The following is a 24,681-nucleotide window of genomic DNA, read 5'->3' as shown; positions in this document are numbered from 1 at the left end:
TCCCTTAGTGGTAACTGGGGAAATCACAGCTGGCTTCAGTGCCACTCAACAGACCAGCTGCCTGTGTGGAGGATGATTGCAGCGGGAAGTGAGCTGTAAGATGAGGGTCTCACTAGGTGACTCCATGGTCCATTTCTGCAGCTGCAGAGCTGGTCACTAGAGAAAGCCCAAGCTAACAAGCTATTCCCTGTGCTTGGAGAAAGTCTGCATGACCTCAGGCCTGGCCTACACTAGGAAATTAGGTTGATATAACTACATCACTGGCTATTAGCCAGGATGGGCAGGAATGGTGTCCCTCACCTCTGTTTGCTAGAAGCTGGGATTGGGTGATGGGATGGATCACTTGATTATTCCTGGTCTGTTCATTCCCTCTGGGGCACCTGGCATTGGCCACGGTCAGAGGACAGGATACTGGGCTTGATGGACCTGTGGTCTGACCCAATATGGCCGTTCTTATGTTCTTCTGTCATGCAGGGGTGTGAAAAATCCACCCCCCAGGCACATGGCTTATCCAGTTCCTCTTAGAAAGTGCTGGAGCCCTCAGGGCAGGGCTGAGCACCAGCCTTTCCTGCCAGCGGATGGAGAGCATTCAGCTCAATAGCCAGCTCCCAGGGCGGGGAGAGACCTGAGTCTTGGGAACAGACAGGGAAGTCTTTAGCCTGTTGTTCTTGGGGACACTCGTCCTAGCAGAATGCCGGTGGCTCAGGGTGGGAGGCAGTCCTAGCGAGTAATGGGGCCTCTTGCGTGGCGTGGATTCAGGGCACGGGGTGGAAGAGCTCTGAACCGCTCCTATTTCAACATCCAAAGTGAACCAGGTTAACCAGGCAGGTAGTGCCTCCACCTCCGAAGCCTCTGCAACAAGTTCAGGGTGTGCGAATGGGAGATTCTGGTTTGCGCCGGTTACACAGGTAGGGGCCATTTGCAGAATTGAGGCCAAGGTTTTCTTTTCAGTTCCCCTCCCCTAAGTGCAGGAGTGTTGGATCCAGGAGTTAGGCGCAGGGGCCGTCTCTAGGATAGGCAGCAGGCCAGGCTGGGCTGCTTGGTCGTGGTTGTGTGTGTGGCCGGCAGCCGTGTGGAATGGGGGGCGCTGGCGGAGGGGGCACTGTTTCTCTTGCATTCACGGGGCGGTTCTCCTAGGGTCGCGTCGCAGGAAGATGGGAGCAGAGGCTGTGAATTCCTGCGCCCTACAGGCACTGCAGGGAACAGCGCTGCCTGCATGCACTGCAGTTGGAGGGGGTGGTTAAAATCAAGTCCTGGTTAATTAGAAACCAGCCCAGACCATTCCCCTGCTTTGAAGTGCTCCTGCTGCACCCTGGGGCCTCTCTCTTAGGCCTGCTGTCCCGTGGTCACACTGACTGGTCTCTGCTCTCATGCCTATAGCAACTAGCCATTCCTTCCCCTACCCCATGGGGGACAGGGTGGGCTCGATCCTATCTGTAATTTGGGGATCCACTATTATTGTTGTCCCCCTTGCTTTGCAGGCATCTGGGACACTCCCCACCTCCAATGAATAATAATCCCGAGCTCTTACTTAGCACTTCCCTTCAGAAGATCTCAAAGCACCTTCCGTCTTTAGAGCCAGCCGGGCCAGACTCTGTGTGGAGAGGGCCTGTACAAAGCAGCCCCTGTGACACTTTTGTGGTGCTCCCCAAGAGGCAGGAGCTGGGATAGCCCAACTTCCATGACTGCTCCAAGCCCCTGCTGCCCTAGGGGACCATTGAAGTAGACACCACATCCAGCTTTGGTGCTGGAGCTCCCTCTGTGTACCCTGTGTTATGGGCCCTTCAGCACCTGCCCCCTGATAATGTGTTCTGCGGCGACACCCCCCTCTCAACCCTCCTCTTTTCGTCCTCTCCGTGCAGCAAACCTTTGAGGCCCACCCGGAAGAGGAAGCCAGTGTGACGCACATGATCAAGGCAGGCAGCGGCGTCTGGATGGCCTTCTCCTCGGGGTCCTCCATTCGCCTCTTTCACACCGAGACTCTGGAGCATCTGCAGGAGATTAATATAGCAACGCGAACCACCTTCGTCCTGCCAGGTAGGGGAGTGGGGGAGGACTGGGCTGTTTGTTAGGGGGCAGCCCACTGAGGATCAGCCCCAGGGCTGGTGGGTACGTAGGAAAGGCTGCTCCCTACATGCTTGGAGTGGTAGAGAAGCCATGAAGAGCGGGGGAGCATCTCCATGGAAAGAACTTGACCCTAGGGAAACAGAGGCTGGATGTTGTCTTGGTGACGTGCTGTGACAATAAGAATTGCTGGCAGAGCCCAGGCGGCCAGGAGTTTGGTAACCACCTCCAGCCTTTTCATCCCAGCGTCCAGGCTATGGGTCTGCATGGAAGGGGCCCTTGTGTCTGGGGTGAGGGAGGTGCTTTAGCACCCGTGGTGTCCAGTGGCCGGGGTCAGGCCGGACTTCGTTGTAGCTGTGGAGCGGGCGTGACTGCGGGGAGATACCGCTGGGAGGAGGCAAGTTTGCTGAGGTCTGCAAAGCCAATCTTTGAGGAAAGACTTGTTCTTCCTCCCCACGAACCAGCAAAGAAAATCAGCCTGAGAGCATTAGTGCCAAGACCGTGTTTTCCCCACTCTGATCAGGGGAGTAGAGATTCCGCGGTGCTAATGCCAGTCCCAAGACATCCATTGTCTCTCTCTCTCTCTCTCTCTCTCTCTGGAGAGAGCACTTCCTGCCTACGAGCAGCAGGAGGCCCTGTTCTGAGCAGGCTGGCTGAATTTTTCTCTCAGCTTCAGATTCTCCTTCCCCTCCCTTGCTTATTGCCAGGAACCCAGGGCCCAACAGGAACTTCACGGTTGTTGCTATGCTGTGCCTGAACCCTGATCCTCCCGTTAGCCGTGTAGGGGCTTATGACCCACAGTTGAGCAGTTTTGATACTAACCACTAGGGAGCAGTGGTGCGCACATGCCAGTTTGTTGCATTGTAGAGCCTTTCTGCTCTACGCCTCCTCTCCACTTCCCTTTGTTCACATGGTTGGTTCCCATTCCAAACTCCCCTCCATCCTGTCCAGGGCCGGGCACAGGAATCAAAATTTGGCTGCTTTTGGAGGGGCATTTTCTGTGCCCCCTGCACGGTCGGAGAAGCTGGTTCACCCCGGGGCTGGTGGAGCAGTCATCTCTCGCCAGAGGAGCTCGCTGTCCGTGCCCTGGCCCCGGAGGAGTTCTGTGCTCCCACTGATGTCTCTACTTGACCCCCACCCCTTGCGCATGCCCCTGATCCTTCCCCTGTGTGGCTTAATGGGTCAGGTAGTGCCTCCTACAGTTGAGCTAGCTGCTGTGCTTGAATGAACACTGCTTTGTACAGATGGCCAGACGCTGACTGAGTCAAACCCCTCCAGCGGGGCCGGCTGTGGGGCATTGGGCCAGGTTATCTTACCAATGTAGCTGCAGGCTGGAGAGGAGTTTGCCTTCTCCGCCTCTGCATCCCACCCATGCTGTCATGAGGACGTGTGTTGGGAATGAGGCAGTTCTGCATGAGGATCAGCATATCGGTGGCTTCTCGTGGCAGAGGGTAAAGATGTGCAGAGAAGCAACCTCTTCCGACCCTGCTCCCATAACCTTTGCAAGCATCCCATTTGTGCAGGATGCGCACGGCAGCTGGGCCAAACCCACCCTCGCTGGGGAGAATGGGGGAACATTCACCCCTTGAAATAAACAACCCCCTGCATTCAGGGGGAAAAGCCGTTGGGCAGCATCTCTGTCCTGAGCCCTGCCTGAGCCTCGAAGCAGTGCTGGGAAGGGGCCGTGTTTATCATTAAAGACGCGTATGGGCCGGGCACGCTGCAGAACTTCAGCTAATTGCTCGGCGAATGGAGCCAGATGGGCTGTGACTGCCGCTGTGGGAAACGGCCTTTGTCGGATGCCTGCATATGCTGCTGCTATGAGGAAGCATCTTTCTTGCCGTGTGTTTGGCCGGGATTCTTAGTTGGCGATTTGAAAAGCTGTTTCCCGCTTTACTAGTGGCCTGACAGATGAGGCCCCTTTCTGGACTGACACCTACAGCTGATGTCCTCCTCTGCCTCCTCCCCAGCCAGGGCTGGATGCCTGCAGAGTATTTATAGCCTGCTTTGCTGGAGGGCAGAGTGGGAAGGGTGAATGGAGAAGGGAGGCGGAAATTGGGGTGTAGGAGATGGGGGGGGGAGAAATCCACCCTCCCCCTTCTGAGCATGGATCCTTGTTGCCCATGCTCACCCTTGCAAAGCATTGTGGGGAGGATAGGAGGAAACTGTGGTAAAAGGACAGGCCTGGCCCTTTAAATTTCCTCTTGCCCGTCTCTCATCTTACCTTTCAAACAGCAACTTAGGGAGCTGCCTGCAGGGTGGATTCTCTAGGATGACTCTTAAAGGGCCAGGACTGCACCCCAGCAAGGGACTGTCTGAAAAGGGGCCTGGTCCCCCCAGATTAAAATGACCAGAGCGATCCTTCGAGTGCTGCAGCTGCCCGTACCTCGTCTGCCTTCCCTTGGGGAGGGGGTTGTTCTGTCTCTGGTCCATGTCCCCCCACCAGCACATCTGTGCGGGAGCAACCTGTCACTGTACCCTCTCCCTAGAGCCGGGGTCAGCAGCTAACCAGAGAGGGGGACTCGGGATCATTTCCCCCCCAAGCCCACAGCAGCGTTGGGATCCTTGGCAAGTCCTCTAGCTTGTAGAAGGCAAGATGATCCCAAATGCCTGTCCTGACTGATACAGAGGGGTAGCTCTGTGGTGGAAGCACAGAACTGGGAGGCTGGAAATGAGCACTGACCCTAGCTCTGACATTTCTCCCTCTGTGGCTTGGAGTGGGTCACTCAAGCGCCTGGCCTTGGGTTCTCCTATTATAAAATGGGAATGGTCCTTATTTGCCACCCCCTCAGAGCTGGTGTGAGGCTGCGGATTTGCAGGAGGCTGTTGGAGAGCTGAGGTGCTAGTGCCCACCAGTCGGACGGGTGGTGTCACTGTTCAGCTGCCCTTGGTTTTCTCTGGTCCAGCGGCCCCAACCTTGTGTTCCAGGAAAGCACCACCTGTCTGCTGCACACAAACTCTGCATTCCTTGCAACGTTAGTGACTCTGCAGAGTAGATGCTGCACAGCAGTGCAGCTTCAGTCCGATTCAGGAGACCCAGGTTCTGTGTCCCAGCTCGGCCATTTATTTACGGTGCGACCTTGAGTGTTTAGGGAACGTTTCCCGTGCCTCAGTTTCCCCAGTTTAAAAATAGTACTCGTGGTCCTTCTCCACCTTTGTCAAGTGCTTTGAGGTCTGTGGAGGAGGGAGGTGTTATGACAAGCATAGCTTCATTTCTTTCGGCTTTGTTAAACGCTCTGTTAGCATCAGTGTGGCCTAATTACTTCACTCAGTCGCATTTAAAATTGATGAAGATGCTGGTGATGCCAAACGCCTGCCCTGCGGAAGGCTGTTCAGCGCAGAGGGAAATGATTTTCAGGCTATGTCTGGGTCCTGGTGGAACCGCCCTCGCTTCTTGGCAGCCTCTGCAGAGAAGTCAAGTTGTGCAGAGTCATCCTCTGAGCTCCCTCCTCATCCCGAGAGAGGGCTGGTCCCCCCATGTTAGGGGTGAGGCACATTGAAAGGGCAGCCGGGGGAAGTTTGTCTGGTCCCTGCTCTGTGGTTACATACAGAACTCAAGTCTCTTTGGTTGTCAGACTGGCATCTTTTGTGAGCACACAATTCTCATGCACTGTTTAAAAAGCCACAGACAAAGTCCTAGTACTTGGCTGCCTGGGAAAATTGCACCAGTGTCATAACATGGATACAATTGCATTGGTGGAAACCTCTAGTGCAGACACCCTACGCTGGTGCAAACTGGAATTTGCACCAGAGCCTGTCACATTTTTGCACTACTGCTATGGACACACATTAGAAGTTTGCACACTGCTGTAGTTAACACCACTGCAAGTTTCCATAATCTAGACAAGGCATTAGATCAGGGGTCGGCAACCTTTCACAAATGGTGTGCCAGGTCTTCATTTATTCACTGTAATTTAAGGTTTCGTGTGCCAGTCATGCATTTTAATGTCTTTAGAAGGTCTCTTTTTATAAGTCTATAATATAGAACTAAACTATTGTTGTATGTAAAGTAAATAAGGTTTGTAAAATGTTTAAGAAGCTTCATTTAAAATTAAATTAAAATGCAGAGCCCCCCTGGACTGCTGGCCAGGACCTGGACGGTATGAGTGCCACTGAAAACCAGCTCATGTGCCGCCTTCTGCACACGTGCCATAGGTTACCCACCTCTGTTTTAGATCTTAAAATCCTTTACTGATCCCTCCCAGAGAAAGCTGTCTCAAGAGATCACCTCTTCTGCGTTCTCATCCATTTGCCATTGTTTTATTACTAGGGTCATCCGCATAGAACAGGATCTCTCGCTTCTCACCAGCTCATCTGCCAAGGCAACCGATTGCGATTTCGCAAAAACTAACCACGGCTAATGGGCCGATGAGAAGTCAGGAGCTGGTGAACTCGGTGGAAACAAAGATCCTGTTGTCATGCGAATGCTTTTCAGTGCTAACAGGTTTCTTTTAGTAGGCTGCAAGGATGAGAAATGCAGTCTGGGGGATTAATTCCCAAACAGAGGCTGTTGTGAGCTCTCAGTCCCTGAGAGCGAAGTTCTGTACTTATCCACAGAATAGCGATACGTCATGTTCTCCCCCCCCCCCACCCCCCCCGCCGCCGCCGGCTGCCCTGCTAACTGTCCTGACCTGGAAGGACTTGAGCTCCTGGAAGGATGAGAGGTTTATTCCCCATTCATCCCTTGGTCTCTGCTGAGACTAACAAGGGGCAGTTTCTGGTTTAATAGTTCTCGTGGATTGCGCCTCCAGTGCTCAGATACTGCGGCTATAGAAAATCTGAAAATAGAATCAAAGCTGGCTTTTAAGGCCTTTCCTGCATGCGGGGTTTGCCCAGTTTCCAGCCCCCGGCACCATGGCACTAATGCAGATGCTTAGTGCAGAGTGGGTAAAACTGCTCGAAGCTGCTGTCTTGCACTGATCCAGCTCTGGGAACGTCTGAACTGGAGTCATGGGCTGCGATTGCCCCTCAAGCGGATGCACCCCCTAGTTCGAATCGAGCTGGCTGGGATACAGGAGTAGCAGTGGTGCAGCCAAAGGAGTGGTTGCACAGGGCTCCAGTTGGGCTCATCTAGCTTCAGCATACCTCCAGGGCCAGAGCTAGCTAGATTAAAGCTAACTTGGGTGTGCCTACTGGAGCTGCAGTCACTGCCTGGGATTGTCCTGCAGACACACCCTCTGTCGATTGTCTAGAAGTGCCCTGACGCAGCTTCGCCCCTGGCTGAAATCAGAGAGGCCCACCAGCGAGGATCAGGCCTGAGGCTCACCTTTAGAAACGGGCTGGAGCCCCAGATTTCGGGCGCCGACCCAAACGCCAAAGGGGGTGTTGGGATAGAGAAGTTCTGCTCCGTCCCCATTGCTCATTTCACCCAAAGCGCCAATGACCCTTTAAGAGCACGGAAATGAGCTGGGAAGAGTTCTGAAATGTATCGCTCCCCCACTCTCCGCTTTGAAGGGCCGTCGCCCTACCCCTCACTGCAGCGATGAACAGGAGTAATTGTTTAATTAGTAATAAAGGCAGTCGTTGTGTAAGTGGGTGGGTTTTTTGTTTTTTGGGGTTTTTTTTTGTAGGGCATGATAAAAAATTGATCACTTCCTTTTCTTCCTGGGAGAGTGAGTGTTCTGGCATTAATGCGTTTTTGAACTTAAGCTTCCTCATCCTTTTGAACCAGACAGGTCATTAATAAAGTCTTTGTGGAGAGCCCCGGCTTTCTCGCGTTGTAGCTCAGCAGATATATTGCTTCGGTGAATCCAACGCCGCAGTGTTACGTCGCGGTGATTAAAATATTTATTTGCTGTTAGAAATCTCACTCTTTTGATGTCTTGCTTTTCCTTTCTTGGAGTGGGGGGAGCCCAGCTGCAAAAGAGCACTGAGGAGTTAAGGATCTTATTAATGGGATTGGCGTAACGGTGGTGCCAAGAGGTCCCACCAAAGATCGGGGCTCCGTTGTCCTAGGTACAGCATAGATGCCGAGGCCTTGTCTGTATGAGCAAGTGGAACCGTTTTAAACTATACCAGTATAGTTCAAGCAGTTCCATCCCCAGTGTGGACACAATTATACTGATATTGCTAATTCCCAGACAGGAAGGGGGGAATAAGATGTAACTGTTTACTACTAATCCCTAGCTCTCATACAGCACTGCTCAGCAGCAGACCTCAAAGCCCCAGGTCAGTACCATTATCTCCATTTTACAGATGGGGAAACTTAGGCTGGAGAGGTGAGTTGCTCAGGCCAGTGGCAGAGCCAGGAATAGATCTGAGTCCTAGTCCAGTGCTGTAGCCACTGGCCCACACTGCCACTGCTATGTCACTGTAACTTTGTCTACACTCGGTTTGGTCCTGGTGTATAACCGTTTCTTCTGGTAGAACTGTTTCAGTGACAAAGAAAAAATCGTACCCCTAACCAGAATAGTTGCCTTGCTTCGCTGCCTTTGCCCCAGAGAGCTTAGTCTAAATAGACCAGATGAACAGAGGGTGCCAGGGGACACTGGGGGTCAGGGAAGAGTGCTCAGAACACAGCTCTCAAGCCTCCTTCTGCTGGCACTCCTTGTTATGTTTTGTTTACTGTTCGTTGAGGTGGTGCATTTTAATTGCGAACTAGCTTCTAGACGGGGTGGGGAGGGGGCCGATCGTGGATTGGGCATGGTGGGAGCTTAGCAGGAGGCAGGGAGCAGGGCAGGGTGGACAACCGCTGGCGCAAATGTGTCCTGAGAACAGTTCCCGCGAGGCAGGGGTCCGAGCCGTCAGCCCTGAGCCGGGGTCGGGGATGGCAGGATGCGCAGCTGGAGGAGGCGGCTGCTGGGGGTGTGTGTGTTGGAGCAGCTGCCCTTCTCCTGCGGTGTTTGGGAATGGGGCGTGGCCACCTGTCCTGCTCTGGCGCCCTCCCTCTCTGCGGTTCAGTGGGACTGCCTGCTCCTCTCTAGCCCTCTTGCTACTGCACCCTGCTGGTGCTCCTGTGCCCAGTGCATACTGGGGTGGGGGGGCCCTCTCTGGTGTAGCCATGCCAGGGTGACCCCCAGTGTGGGAGGTGTCAGTTGGGTCTGGCTGCATGAGGGGTTAGCACTTATTTAGCTACAGACAGTGCTCGTCCCCCTGGACACTGCTCCAACCCTGCCCCGCCTTATACCTGGGAGGGCTTCTCTTCCTGCCCCCTTCTGCTTGTGCCCTTTGTAAAGTGGCGGGGGGGGGGATGACGAAGCACTTGCTCCTCTCTGCTGCCCCCTCTGTTCATGGTGACGGCACCCAGAGGAGAGGGTACCGGAGAGGACACTGTCCCCTGGCCAGCTCAAGTGGCAGAGCTGGGGGTAGAATCCAGGTTGCAGGAAGCTGATTGTCAACTGGAGATGACATAGGCGGGGATGGCCTGTCTCAGAGCCCCTCTGCCACCCCTTGTCTGCCCCATGCTGGTCACGGCCAGCGCTCGTCTGTTGCGCCAGGGCCGTGCGCTGTCCTGTATTGTTTGCACATGCTGGTTACTTGCCATGGTTAATGCATATCTCCCAAAGCCTCTTCCTCATTTCAGCCATGCAGGGCCCCTGATGTGGAGCCGCTGGGGGGGTCACAATCTTTTGTCTGCTCCATGCTTCCTTCCCGGGCAAACAGACATGAACTACTGGCAATCGAGGAACAAAGCATTGGCTCCAGCTTGGGTCTGAAGAGGCAGGCTCCACCCAGGGCTTGGGCCTCCTTTGTGGCTGTGCTTATCCTCTGCCAGTCAGCCAGTGCCCCTGGCTCTAGCAGTCAGCTCCCGGCTCCAGGCTAATCTCGCACAAGGGTGCTGGAGGCTGGTTCCCTGCTCAGGCGGCCCGGTGACAGCAGCGCATCCTGCGAGTGGAGCGCCAGCCAGGCTGTGTGGGGAGCAGCAGTGGCATGGGCCGGGGGGAGGAGAAAGACATTGGGTAGCACCCATAACCCTTCTCCTTCCCTCCATCCTGCATTCTTATCTCTGGTGGGAGCCATCCCCACTGGGGACAGGGCAGGGTGTCAGCTGGCAGCCTTGCGGCCGCACTAACTACGGGGGGTGAGGGGGCATTGAGATACAAAGCAGCTGTTTTGCTCAGCTAGGATAATAGCACCCCTCTGCTTCATGGCCATTCCCACTTCCCCTCCCATGTATGTGGACAAGGGGGATCCAGTGGACATAATGAACGTGGACTTCCAGAAAGCCTCTGACAAGGTCCCTCGCCAAAGGCTCTTAAGCAAACCAAGCAGTGTCTTAACCAGTCATGGATCTATGAAAGGTTAAGACTGGAACCAAAGGTAGGAATAAATTATCAGTTTTCAGGCTGGAGAGAGGAGATCCCCAGAGATCTATACTGGGACCAGTGCTGTTCAGCATATTCACAAATGATCTGGAAAAAGCAAGATGCAGTGAGGTGACTACATTTGCAGATGATACAAAATTACTCAAGATATGACCAAAACTAACTGCGAGGAATCACAGAGATCTCACAAAACTGGGTGACTGGGCACCAAAATGGCAGATGAAATTCAATGTTGAATTACCATTCAGGAAAAAGATGGTGGAGTCATTGTGGATAGTTCTCTGAAAACATCCACTCAATGTGCAGCAGCAGGCAAAAAAGCGAACAATGTAAAGAACCATGAGGAAAGAGAGAGATAATAAGACAGAAAATATCATAATGCCTCCATATAAATCCGTGCTACGCCCATCCCTTGAATACTGTGGGCAGTTCTGGTCGCCCCATCTCAAAAAAGATATATTAGAACTGGAAAAGGTACAGAGGAGGACAGCAAAAATGATTAAGGGTCTGGAACAGCTTCTAGAGGGCTGTAAGGTCGTGAATGGGGTGGAGGAGGTGAATAAGGAAGTATGATTTATCCCTTCTCATAACACAAGAACTAGGGGTCACTCCATGAAATTACGAGGCAGCAGGTTTCAAACAAACAAAAGGAAGTTCTTCTTCACACAACGCACAGTCAGCCTGTGGAACTCCTTGCCAGGGGATGTGGTGAAGGCCAGAACTAGAGCTGGGTTCAAAAAAGAACTAGATAAGTACATGGAGGATAGGTCCACCAGTGGTGATTAGCCAAGATGGGCAGGGAGGCAACCCCACGATCCGGGCATTCCTAAGCCTCTGTTTGCCAGAAGCTGGGAGTGGGCGATGGGATGGATCCCTTGATTCCCTGCTCTGTTCATTCCCTCTGGGTCACCTGGCATTGGCCACTGTCGGAAGACAAGATATTGAGCTAAATGGACCGTTGGTCTGACCCAGTATGGCCGTTCTTATGCCCCCCCTCTCCCCACACGCTACCACTCAGCTGCCTGCTACCTGCTTCTGCAAGACCTGAGACGCAGCCTGCAACCTCCTCCCTGGCCCTGGAGTGGAGTGGAGTTAGTGAGACAGGCAGCGGAGTGAGGATTCCTGTGAGGCACCCCTTCCTGGGCTGAGATAAAGGGGGGCATGTTGTATTTCCCCAGGGGACTCTCCATCACAAGCACAGGGACCCTGGTTGGCTTGTACATCCCAGCACGGTGCACTAAACATCCTGCTCGTCATTCATCCTGCCCTGCGGGGTGGCTTGCTGGAGCCCTGCCCTGCACGTGTGTTATATGAGCCAGCCCTGGCACCCCCCCCCCCCGCCCTGCCCCGCCCCTCCATGCAGTGATCACATAGGGTGAATTTTTACCAGCCGGACCGGGCCCCAGGTGGGACGGAAAAATCTTCCTCCGTTTGGGTTGCCCTATGGAGCCTCGCCCTGCCACCTGCCCCTCTTTCTGCTAGGGCCTCCTTCCTCCCCACCCTAGCCCCCCGTCCTTCCTCAGGTGTGTCAGTACTGGAGAGAGGAGACAGGTATCCTCACTGAGCCGCTCGCTCCCTCTGCCTTGTTCTCCCGAACGTTGCCGCTAAAGTGAAAAGACAGCGCAGCACTGCTCATGCGGGAAGAGCTAATCTGGACTGACATCAAAAACATGTTAATTCATGGCAGCGAATTATCCGTCTCATTGTCCCTGCCTAGAAACAACAGGGTATTCTGTTCTTGCAAAGGAGAGGCACTCATGCATTCAGAATGTGAAACATGGCTCTGGAATCGCGCCTTCAAAGCTGTGCCAGGAAATTGCTAGCGCTGGCACTGGGGCCCTCGCCACGTCCTGCATTCTGTTGTCTCCTAGCCCCAGCTGTTCGGCAGAGCCACCCTGGGTCGGGGCGCTGGGTGGGCGCAGGCAGTGCTCTGCTTCCCCCACCGTCCTCCAACATTCACTCCCTCTTCTACCCCAACAGGCCAGAAGAACGTCCGTGTCACCAGCCTGCTGATCTGCCAGGGGCTCCTGTGGGTTGGTACGGACCAGGGCATCATTGTGTTGCTGCCTGTGCCTAGGCTGGAAGGCATCCCCAAAATCACCGGTGAGTCTGCTTTTCTGCTCCAGCTTGCCCCTGGGAGTTGGGCAGAGCAGAAGGTTCTCAGCTGGGCCAAGAGGGAGCTCGTCAGCTCTGCGTTTGGTGCTGGTGGAGTCCTGCCGAGCTAGGGTTAAGCAGCACCCGGGGGACGGGTAGCAAATCGCTGGGGGACTGCAGAGATGTTGCGTTTGGCTCCTTCGCATGGCCCGCAGGGCAAGCAAAACGCTAAGCGGGATTTGCAAATGAAGGGAAGGGACCATGGCCCTCAAGTCCCATGGCAGCGCCGTGGCGTTTGGGCACATCTCTCCCTTGGATTCCTTCACAGATCCCAGCCGAGACCAAACGCAGCCCTGGAAATCCAGCCTGTCGCAGTGCGGGCTCTGGGCTAGCACGTCTGTTTTGTCAGCTTGCCTCGCTAGCCCTGGAGCGTGTTTCCGCCCCCCCCCGCCAGTGCACGCCGTGATCTCACAGCTCAGTGGACTTTAGCGTGGCCGGCTCGGTGCTGGGGTGGGACACTTCCCAGAAAAGCCCCGGCCCTGCTGTCGGTGGCCCCGGTGCCTCAAGCCGTGCTCTGCACCAGCGGTAAATCGCTGCCCTGATGCGCTGCTAGAGGGCGCAGTTCTGCTGGAAGTGTTGTCACTTGCATGGGTGTCAGGACTGGAAGCCCTAAACGCTGGTTGTTCTGGAATGTCCCCTATTTATCCATAACCCCCCTACCCCGGCACATGGGTGCGGCAGTGCATTTCTGTGCCCTCTTATGGCCATCAGGTGCACTGTCCTAGGGCGTTGCTTTGTGTTCATGGGCACGCTCCCTCCCTGGGCTGAGCCCCGGACAAACTGAGTGGGACCGTGGAGATCTGTTGTCCTGTCGCCCACCATGAGGTGCTCATGGAGGAGACCTTAATGTGCGTCGTACCTCCTAGCCCCTTCCAGCATGGGACACGTGGGGCAAAAGGCCAAAATGAAACCCCCCGGTCCTATCTCAGGCAGCAGCCCCATGCTCCCTGGCTCAGCCATTGGAAGCCAGTGTCATGCTTCACTGCACTTGGGGAAGGAGAGGGCATGGTAAACGCCAGGAATGAATTCGAAGGTCAGGACTAGCCTGCCCTGGTGGTGCTGTGGGTACCAGGGCTGGAAACGCTCTGTATTTCCCCTCTGTCTCTCCTCCCTTTCCCCCCTCTAGCAGGTGCTGCTAAATGTCAGCAAACAGCTTGGGCACCATCTGATCCCTGAGAGGACGTGTTACCGTCACTGGGTCAAAACTGTCTCCGTCATGACCACAGCGGGTGGGCTGCGCTTCCCATTCAGGGCCGGCCGCTGGGATTTCCCAGCATCCCCCCCATTAATAGGAAGGTTGAGTCACAGCGTGGGGGGGGGGTGTGTGCCCAGGGGGCACAGCATCTAGTCAGGGAACAGGGAGCTCCAAGGGCCACGAGTGGGAGGGGACTTGGACCGTGGGTAGAATCAGAGGGGCTGGAATGGGGAGCCATTGGCTGGGATGGGAAAGGCTGGGTGTGGCATAGGCATAGCCAGAGCCAGAAGGCGCATGCAGCACGTCAGCCCAGATCCTCTTAATGATTTCAGTGGAAATTAGGAGGATCTGGGCCATTGGGCCCTGCTATGCAGCTCATGCATGGCGTGGAGGGCTGAGCGCGCTGGCCCCTGCTCTCCTGGCCGGTGCACGGTTAATGGCGAGGAGCGGCGAGCTCCGGGCCCGTCTGTGCATCTCAGAATAACGTGCTCTAGTTATCGAGGCAGCCAGGAGCCGCCGGGACTCGGCAGATGAGCCTTGCAATATTTATGAGGCATGAACTTGATTTGTTTTCTGAAGTGTTTACTGTTAATAAAACCTCTCTCTCTCTCGCGCTCTCCTCCCCACTCCTCTCCCAGGCAAAGGCATGGTCTCTCTGAATGGTCACTGTGGCCCTGTGGAATTCCTGGCCGTGGCCATCAGCACCCTGGCCCCAGACGTGCTGAAGAACGACAAGGAGGAGGAAGGTGGCCAGGAGGAGAAGCCGGACGGTCCATCTCCAGAGCCATCTGCCCTCGACAAGCCCCCAGCCAGGGAGATGAGAAAGAAGGGGATCCTCTTGCAGTACCGTCTCCACTCCACCTCCCACCTGCCCGGGCAGCTGCTCTCAGTGAAAGAGGCCTCTCCGGCGCCAGGCGGGACTGCCCTGGAGCACAGCGAGGAGGACGGCTCCATCTACGAAATGGCCGACGACCCGGACGTCTGGGTGCGGAGCAGGCCATGCGCCCGGGACGCTCACCGCAAGGAGATCTCCTCAGTGGCCATCATCTCCGGCGGGCGAGGCTATCGGAATTTCAACCCCAGCAGCAAGCTGCCAGCCTGCAGCGAGACGGACAGCACTCTTCTCATATGGCAGGTCCCTTTGATGCTATAGCGTCGACGGCATCCGCTACCCACAACGCACCACGTAGGGTGGCTAACTCTGGCTCCGGACTCGTGCCAAGCCCCATGTGGAGTGGCCTGCACCAGGGAATGCTGGGATTGTATCTGCCACCGTCCCAGGCCGACTTAGAGAATGTCTTGCCCGCTGCTCAGGAGGGGGGCAGCCTCTTCCACTTACCAAACAAATGAACACCCCTCCTCACTCCCCCTTTTTTAAAGACTTTTTTCAAATGTACTATTATTTTTCTTGAGAAACCAGCTCGTTTTCTGGGGGGGTCTTTTATCGTTCCGGGGTGCGTCGGGAGCAGCACCCTCCCTGCGGGCTGAGGAGGTTTGCTGAGCTCTTGGGCGCATCCCTTCCAAAAGGGGGCGTGAGCGTCTGTGTGTCTGTGTGTGAATATATGAATATATATATATATATAAATCTAATTCTGTATATTATTACATGTATAAATAAAACCATCTGTATATATTGTGGCATCCGGAGGCACAGGAATAAAAAGGAGGCGCGCATTGCAGCCCGACGGGTACTGTGTTCTCTCGAGCTTTGTCAGCTGGTCACATGTGGTTCATCTGGGGCGCCCGGCGGATAATGTGGTCCTTGTATCTCTGGGCCTTGGTTTTGAGGTAGGCAGGAAAGGGCTTTCCCAGCCACGAGGATTTACAGCTTTTCAAAGGATATCTGCTTTGGCATAGGGATGAACCCCGCAAGCTTTCGATGTTTCCCATGACAAACCAGACAGCTCCCTCTCCTGAAATAGCAGGGGTCGGGCCCTCAGCTGGGATGTGGGAAACCTAATCCTAGGTCACGTGAAACTTAGAAGCATGGGGCTGGAAGTGTACTTGAGAAGTCACCAAGTCCAGGCCCTGTGCTGAGGTACGATCAAGAAAACCTAGACCGTCCCTGACAGGTGTTTGTCCAACTTGTTCTTGAAAACCTCCAGTGATGGGGATCCCACAGCCTTCCATGGTCACCTCTTCTAGAGCTTAACTACGTTTATACCCCTAAGATCTAACCTATATCTCCCTTGCTGCAGATTAAGCCTATTACTACTTGTCCTACCTTTAGTGGACACGGAGAACAAGTGATCACAGCCCTTGATGTCTTTGAAGACTGTTTATTAGGTCTCTGCTCAGACTTCTTTTCTCAACACTTAACGTGCCCAAACTTTTTAACCTTTCCCCGTAGGTCAGGTTTTCTAAATGTGATTTTCCCCTCTTCTCCTACATCCCAGGTGAGCGCCATAACCATGGGGCTGCATGGGCAGGAGGGTGTTTGGAGCTGGAATCCCATTCTGGACCAGAGGGAGCTTTCTGACTAAAGTTCTCTTGAAACCATCTCTGCCGCAGGAAATGTTTCGGGTTTGAGAAACCGGCATTCCATGATGAAGAAACGTTTCATTGAAAACTTCCTGACCAGCTCTAGTCTGGTTGCATAAGGCTTCTGTCTGGCAGGTGCTGAAATTTGTTGAGAGATCTGTCTGTCCTTGTGGTCAGTGTGACAGCAAAGGCCTGGGCTTAATCAAGCTTGGAGACTAGGGCTTTCTTCACGGCAGAGTTCATTCAAGCTGACTACACTCGAGTTATTCCTCTCCACCTGGTCTAGCTTGAGTGAGAGCAGCCACACTGCAAAATTACTCGAATTACCCCTCTATGCCGACACTGCACTCGTGTGTGGTGCCCGGACTTGGTGGGGGGCATATCCCATGGTTCTTAGCACTGCAGGAAGCGGAGCCAGGAGTTTTCCCAGCAAATTCATCTTGGCTTTCTGGGCACACGGTGGGAAGGAGTTGGAGGAGTTGCTGCACTCGCATGACACTAGGCTGGGGCCGCGCTCCAGAGTGGCTGCGTTCGAAACGGCTCCGTTGACCTCACTTGAGTTTGAGCCTCTACCCCCCTCTGGTGCCATCCAGCTGGAGTGAGGTGTTTGTGTGTGGGTGGGACTTGAGTCGGGGGCAACATGTGAGTGAATTCTGCAGTGAATTCAAGTCCGGTGTGATCACCTTGTCCTCTCAGCCCTGAGCAGAGGGGACTGGGTCCACCTTGGCAATGGGGAACACGCTGGGGGAAGCTTGCTTTGTCGTTGACTCTGTTGGCACAGAATTCCAGTCTCCAGGCCTGCCAAGCCAACACCTATCCCATCAGTGCAAACACTTAAGCCCTAGCAAGGTGCGGCCGTCTCCCTCACAGAGCCCTGCTATGGCTGATGGAGGGTTTCCTTTAACTCGGACAGCAAGGACATGCTGTTTCAGAGGCGAAGGCCGTAGTCTGTGTGCCCGGTGTCGTGTGTGGATGACCTGGTCATCTGCAAAACTGGAAGCAGGGAATGGGGGCTGATGATACTAGAGGTTCTCTCTGGGATAAATCCAACTACCTAAGTCCTTGTGGTGACTGGAGATCCCCAGCAGGGGCTTTTGTGTGAAGAAGGCAGTTGTTACGCTTTGTCTTGCCAAATTCCTACACGTTGGTTGCCTCCATCCAGCCTGTGTGTTTTCCAGCTGGATTGGGAACCTCTTCTGAGTGCTCTGTGGTGCCGACTTGCTGTTTTCAGGCCATTCGCTGTTGGCCCCCGTCGTGACTAGTGTGGATGATGGGACGGGTGCCGCGATGGCTCTGGTGTCTGGGAAGCGAGCTGTGCTGGGAAGTGACGCAGTTCCCTGAGCTTCTGGGAGTTCTGCGTGGCTTGTGTCAGAGCAGTTGACACAGGCTTGATCTCTAGCCAGGCCCAAAGATCCGGAAGGCTCATGGGGGGAGTGGGGGGAGAAGTTCCCCTCCCGCCACAAATGAACTCTTGATGAGAACCAGCACGCAGATGGGAGTAATCTACCTCTTTGTCGCTAATGATGGTGCTAGAATTGGTGCCCTCAGCAGAGATTCTGCGCTGTTGGAGGTGCCCACCGTTAATAGTTCTTATTGCAAACCCTGGAATGCCATTTTTGGTGCGGCCTGTGGGCACGAAAGCCTTCAGCATAGCACTGGTGGCTGGCCATTCAGGTCTTTGGAAAGGAAGCCAAGGATCAGGACAAACCAACAAACCTCTTCATTGAATGGGTTTTGCTTCTAAGAGACTTAGCGAGGGCTCGTTACTTAATGAGCCGTGGAGCTTGGGGAGTTTAAACAGCCTCCTCCTGCCCCTTTGTTGGACGCACACCGCATAGCAGCCACATGTTTTCCACACCTCCGTCTATAAACCTCGCAGGTCCTTCAGCCTCTTCCTCCCAACGAGCTGGCTGCCTTCTTGCAAGAGGTGAGACCACCAACCGCTGCGGCAGCTGTCTCCTCGCCCAGCAAAGCTGCAATGAAATAGGAGATTCCACTCTTCCCAGCTAGCAGGGCTGGGGGGTCAGCAGCGCTCAACCCCATATGCAGGGAGAATCCAGCTATCCCCAACCAGTGACTGCAGACACTCGACTCTTCCTTCTATCTTCACCCCACCCAACAAGGCTCCAGGGGTAGCTGCCATCAGTGACGTGTCTGGCAGCAGAGATCCCGGGAGGAAAGGGGGAGCAGACAATGTGGAAACACGGGTAGTTTTTGGGCTGCATGTATGGAGGAGCTGTTCTAGGGTAGATCACCGCTTAGCCTTTTAAAGGCTCTAGGCCTGCTTGTTAATGGAAGTACATCAGCATAGCTCTGTTGATTTCAGTGGAGTGACCTGGATTTATATTAGCTGGGGTTCTGTCCTTTGTTCTTCAGGGGAACAGCTCCGAACAATCCCACAGGCGGCTACAGTCCTGTTCATTTCAAGGTGTTGCTCCCACCCCCTCCAACCCCTCTGTAGCTGAAGCTCGAGGTGACATCTCAGTCCTTCTCTGCAATACCAATATCCTCTGGGTGCAGCAGCCAATGGGCGAACCTTCCGAAACCAGAATGAATCCTGGCTCGGATGGACCAAGACGAGGAAAATGAGTCCTAGAGTCGAGGCGCTGGGTAACCGAGTGGCTGTCAGGGATCACTATCAAAGACTTCCAGAGCTCTAAAATAGTCTTTCTTCTCCCTCAACAAATTCTTTTGTTTCCTGGTCCTCCATCCTGGGTTGTCGTGCTCTTTCTTCAAACTGGGCAGAGGACTGGATGGGACCCCCAAGGAGCTGCTGCTTGTTGTTGTTGTTGAAAGAACTCAGGATCATGCCCCCATGCTCAGGGATTGAATGGTGCTGCCTTTATAGCTATAAGACCAGCTGGCGAGAGAATCAAACTCCGGTTCCCAGCTTGGCCGGCCATGGTTCGATGCTGATTTAAAATATCTCTGCACTAAACCTGGAGGCAGTTTAATATGATCAACATTTGCTGCCATACTCTGTTGCAAAATCTGCCAAACCCTTCCCCCATGTAGTGGATAGGATTGTAGTGATGCATTGGAGCTGAAATTGGTCTTTCAGTCTTTGCCCACTATGCTGCTGGTCAGGGGGAGAGGAGGAAGGTCAGGCTGTGGAGAAGGAAGAGACCCAAGGAGTCAATTAGCCGATCTGGCCGGAGGGAGACCATTCTGTTACCCAGTTGCAGCATTAGATCAAAACCAAAATCTTTTGAATGCCTTTGTGGAAACAGAACTTTGTGTGCACGCACAAATGTGCTGGTGATTCGGGAGACCTGGCTTCAAGTCCTTGCTCTGCCTGGGATGAAACACTGCTCTGGTGGCCTGTAGACTGGGGGTCTCCTCTTCCCCAAGCTGGAATGCAAAGCTGAACTTTTGAAATTTCCTGCAAGAAATAAAATTCTGAAAATCATTGATTTGGTACCATCCAAACATGCCAGTTGGACTGCGCTTAGTGGTTAACCAGCTGGCACTGTGTGGAACCCTGGTCCTGGGAAGAGGCAGCAGAAAGCAGAAAATCTTCAAGCAGGACAATTCATTCAGCTGCAGTGTGTGTCTGCCATTAACAACAGCTTTCTCCATCCAGCCGTCTTCTCTAGAGGAATCCTGGACAGGGGAAGATGGAAATTTTGTGTGAGGACTAAATCAATTTAAAATAGGATCCTCTGATGGCTTCAATTTGATTTTCATTTTCAGCATTGCAATTATCAGATTTATATTCCCAGCTATTCATCCTTGAAATGGGACAGGTTGGCCGGCACTGTCAGAAAAGAGATTATCCGGCTTACACCAATTTCCTAGTATTTTTCTAATTAGACATCAAATCTGCATGTATTTATTTTATTTTTTTTTTGCACAGCCTTTTCTTAATAAGTTTTCCTGCGTTTCAGCTGTTGTCACATACAGAAGCATGGTTAGTTCATGGATTCTGGGGAGGTTTGGGCCAGTCTTGGGGCCAGATCCTCCACTGGTGTAAATAAGCACAGCTCCCTTGAAGGAACATGGGGATGGATCCTTACCTTACGGCATCCGTGTGAGTATATATATATTTTTTAAATCTCCTACATCTCTCTTCAACATGGGCCAGGTATTTAAGCACCTAACCCCTGTAGCAATCAAGGGGAGTTAGGTGTCTAAATACTTTTGAGGCTCTGGGGCCAGACTTCTGAAACGTGACTCGTGATTTCTGGGGGTGGCTCAATCTGTGAGTGGTCCAAGTGGTGGCATCTTAGAGAGGTCTAGTGTTCAGAGAGGGCTTGCTCATCATGCTCTGAAAATCAGGCCCTTTCAACCTGTCTTAAACCGGACACCCCAAATCCCCAGTCGTGTGTGATAATCGTAGCATGGCCCAGCTCTTGGCCAGCCCTGTGTTCCTCACCTGAAGGCAGCATCTGGTTCTCCTGCAATACCAACCTCGTCCCCACCAACCAATTGCTGCCCCCAAAGGAAAGTTTATGGTGTTCGGTGTGCAACGAGCAGTGGATTCTGATCAACCTGCCAGAAACCAAAGGGCTGCGTCTTTCATAGAACCATCCAAGCAATTTAAAACACAATGAAACGAGCTGAGTGAATTGCAGAAAAATCTGTGCTGGCCATGCAGAATGCAAGGGCTTGGTTCTTGCTGGATTCAGTGATGTGTTGCTGGGGCCTTTAAAAGGACCCCTTGAAAGTCGCAGTTCTGCCTGGAAATGGTGTACCTGCTGTAGCTACATGTAACGCCAAAGATGACCAGAATTCTGAGCAGAGCGCAGTGGGAGGAATTTGCAGCTCATCCTAGGGTGGCCAACTTTCCATTTTGTGAAAACCGGACACTGAGCACCAGAACGTCCCCTGCCCTGCTTCTTCCCTCAAGACCCTACCTCTTCCCTCAAGGCCCCGTCCCCTCCCTCATCCCCCCACCTTCGGTCAAAAACCAGACACTTGCCATCTCATCCATGCCTTTGCAATGGGTATGCAGGCGAACCATCTTCTACAAAATGCTGCTGCAGCTCCCACAAACTTCAGCCTGAAGGTGCAATTGCTGTCGTAGCCTTGACCTGCTGCTGCCCTGGCAAATCTGCTGAGGAGCAGCCTTTTGACAACTCCCCAGAGATGACACTAAGCAAGAAACCCTGCATCGACTCATAGAATATCAGAGTTGGAAGGGACCTCAGAAGGTATCTAGTCCAACCCCCCCCTGCTCAAAGCAGGACCAATCCCCAACTATTTTTTTTGCCCCGATCCCTAAATTGCCCCCTCAAGGACTGAACTCACAACCCTGGGTTTAGGGGGCCAATGCTCTAACCACTGGGCTATCCCTTCCATCACAAGGAATGGCCTTCAATGCAGGTCCTGTCTGTGCACGTATGTGACACCCTCCCCCCCCATTCCTAGGGTATCTGAGGCCCTCACAGTCAGGAATGGAATGATCTTCACAACCTCCTTGTGAAGTGGGGAATTGCACAGCGGGGGAGCTGAGGTGCGGCAAAATTAGAGTTTCAAGGACTCGGCACCCACCTTTCGGGCCAGATTTTCCCAAGAGTGCTGGCTCCATTTAGGCATCTCCTACTGGAAAGCTTATGCCCAGATTTTCAAGAGTCCTGCACCCAACGTGCTGTGCTGTCTTGAAAAACGTGGTCACCTATTTTGGTGCAGAAATGGGACCTGAGCTCTTGAAAATCTGACCCTAAGTGACTTGGCCAAGATCCCACAGGGAGTCTGTGGCAGAGCCAAGAACTTGACCCCAGCCACCTGAGTCTGTCTGACGCCTTAACCACAAACCCATCCTTTTGGCCTGAATTTTGTGATTCTAAACTAGAGACGCGCTGGAAACGTTCCCAGAGCCTGCACCTGACCGTCTATATAGCAATGTTTTTCATTATTATCTGACACAGCCATCAGCTCCCTTTGCACCTGAGAACGTTCTTGATCGATGACTAGAAATTGCCCATCGAGTTGAGTTCAGCAGCTGTGGAACCGAGGGATCATCCCCCGAGGCAGGAGTAAAGACACCATACATGGTCTCTAGCCCGTTAGAACCTTTAGCCTCCCTGGGCTGGGACTCAGTTAAGACACAGCAAAGTGGAGGGTGCAAGGTTTAATTTTGTCTAATGAGGGGGCATCAGGGGCCCAATCCAAAGCCCATTCAAGGTTAACATCTTACTCAAAGCTCACTCCAGTCCATGGGTCTTTCCAGTGGCTTTGTGGACATTGGGGCAGGCCTGAAACAAAGAGGTTTTAAGTGAACGTGAGAGCCAGAGGGATGCACCTGGCCCCTTGTCTGCACCCTTTACGGTCAGACCAAGCAGTTCAGGGCCTGATCAGGATTCTCTCTGAGCCAGGCTCCGGCAGCAGCTGCTCAGCGTTACATTGTTAGCTGGGCTCTGGAGGGCTTGATTATCTTTTATCAAATTAATGTACTTTAGCTGGCGCGGCTGTGTAATGAAGACATTTCGCAGTGCCTCGTTTTCTGCCGGCTTTCTAATAAGGAAAATATTGCACTTCTGAGAGGAGCCGGGTCTTGCAGATTGAAACCGTCAAAGTGAACAAACTAATTCCTGTTTCCTTTAATGAGATCGGCTGTATGGAACGTGCAGGTAGGTTGGCCCTGTGAATTGGTCTGTTTGCATAAATCCCTCTCGCCTTGCAAAGGGGCTGCCGAAGTGCAAAGTCTTTCTGTGATCTCTGGGAAGCCGGCTTCTAAGCCAGTGTAGCTCGAGCAACTACAGTGGTGCTATGCTCGTTGGCAGTGGCTGGGGATCCGCCCCATTGACTTCAAGGGCACTGACATGGATTTACGCCACCTGAGGGTCTGTCACAGGAGATTCTTCTTTCCTGGCTTTTGATTATGAGAATTATTTGCTGACCCACGATGTCTGAGGCTGTACAATTGCAGAACCTCTGTACCAATGGGACAATGAGGAGAACCAGGGCCCAGGCTAGTAATTATAGTAACTAGCTCCTATCTAGCACGGCTTGTTCAGAGCGCTCAAAATGTGTGTGATGTCCCGGCTCTTGAACCCAGCTCTGGAAGTGCCCAGACAGCTGCTGCCTCCTGGCCTCCACCCAATGCCCACTGACCCCTGCTGGGCAGAGAAGCTACCAGGACAACAGCCCCAGCCAAAGCGTAGGGTTGACAATTTTGGATGGATGTGTTCCTGGAGGTTTCATCACATGACACAATCTTTAATTAAAGATGACTCTTTAATTCCTGGAGATGCCAGGGCAATCCTGGAGGGTTGGCAACCCTGCCAAAGCACCACCCACAGGCGCTCTGATTTGGAGACTTACCCAGCTCCACTGATTGCATAATCCAACTACGTTATTTAAGCCAGAAGGACGCACGGGAAGTTTGTCAGAGCAACAGAGGGGTTTCCTGTTGTGGCTGCATGGGACCCTGCTTGTATCTGCTTCTGCACTCAGCCCTATTCCTGATTCCAGCTCCACTCCTGACACCTGCCTTTGCTCCTGTTCCCACTGTGTTCCTGCTCCATTCTTGGTCCTTGCCTCTCCTCTTGCCCTTGCACCTCACCTCTAATCCTCCGCCACCAGTCCTGGCTCTGACCCCGGCCTCTGACTTCTCACCCTGACTCTGGTGCTGACCGTTGGCTTCATTCCCCAGCCTGGACACCTGCTCCGCCCACTAGCCCTGACTACTAGGCCACACCACCTACATCCTGATCCCTAACGGTGCTTTACAAAGAAGGTAAATATCCTTATACCTGATGAGGAAACTAGAGGTGAAGTGATGATTTATCATGTATGGGTGACCCAGGACATGACTGTCCCTGCCTCCAAAGCGTTTATAATCCAAATGGATAAATCAGAATCCAATTGCCCAAGGTCCCACCTGTTCAGGGCAGAGTAAGGAATAGGAGCTAGGTCTTCTGAATCATAGTCCAGTGCCTGGACCACACTGCCTTTTATCCCCATCTGCCGAAGGCTAAGCCAGCAATGGCCTCTCTAACTTCCTGAACTGCATAGGGTGAGTTAGGAGTTCACGAATGATGAACAAACTGAACTTGAATTTGCAAATGGCTTTTGAGCAGAACCCTTAAAAAAGAAGTGGAGGAGGACCACAGGGTCGGGATCAAAGGCTTTCAAGCTGCCTATGCTCTAGGAAGCAGAGGAATGGTAAGCTGTTATATCTCCTGAAGGAATGGGATAACGGTTGGTGGCGTGGCCACTGATTTATTACAACGCAGGTAACAAAGTCATGACTCTTTAGGGCTCCAGACCTGTTGCTTTATCTCAAGTACTGAAGTGACCCCCATTACTATTCTGTTTGAGCACTTCAAAAAATCATCTTACTGTATTTATCCTCAAACACCCTGAGCATGATCTGATCCCCGTTTGACAGCTGAGGGACCAAGAATCCGCGAGTCCAAGGTCACACGGACAAAATAGGGAACCTAACCTGTGTCTCTGGCAAGTACCCTAACCTCTGGGTCATCCTTCCTCTCCAAGTCCTTGTTCCCAGCTGCAGCAGTGATTAAACAATGCTCCTCCTATGCCAAGAGCCCCCACGATTGGATTAATGAAGGTATT

General features: G+C 53.2%; 1 protein-coding gene across 7 annotated transcripts in view; it reads left to right on the top strand.

Annotated features, from left to right (window-relative positions):
- ARHGEF10L (Rho guanine nucleotide exchange factor 10 like) overlaps window positions 1–15,358 on the top strand; it is a 162,728-nt gene extending 147,370 nt beyond the window's left edge. For all 7 annotated transcript variants that reach the window (XM_050931312.1, XM_050931309.1, XM_050931313.1 and 4 more), the window contains 3 exons: window positions 1,863–2,037; window positions 12,309–12,431; window positions 14,316–15,358. In XM_050931312.1, coding sequence (XP_050787269.1) covers window positions 1,863–2,037; window positions 12,309–12,431; window positions 14,316–14,830 — 813 coding nt within the window. In that variant the 3' untranslated portion in view covers window positions 14,831–15,358. The remainder of the gene's footprint in view (window positions 1–1,862; window positions 2,038–12,308; window positions 12,432–14,315) is intronic.
- The last annotated feature ends 9,323 nt before the right edge of the window (window positions 15,359–24,681 follow it).

This window comes from Gopherus flavomarginatus, chromosome 21, assembly GCF_025201925.1.
Source record: "Gopherus flavomarginatus isolate rGopFla2 chromosome 21, rGopFla2.mat.asm, whole genome shotgun sequence".
In the NCBI taxonomy this organism is placed as follows: domain Eukaryota; kingdom Metazoa; phylum Chordata; order Testudines; family Testudinidae; genus Gopherus; species Gopherus flavomarginatus.
This window is presented reverse-complemented; position numbering and strand designations above follow the sequence as displayed.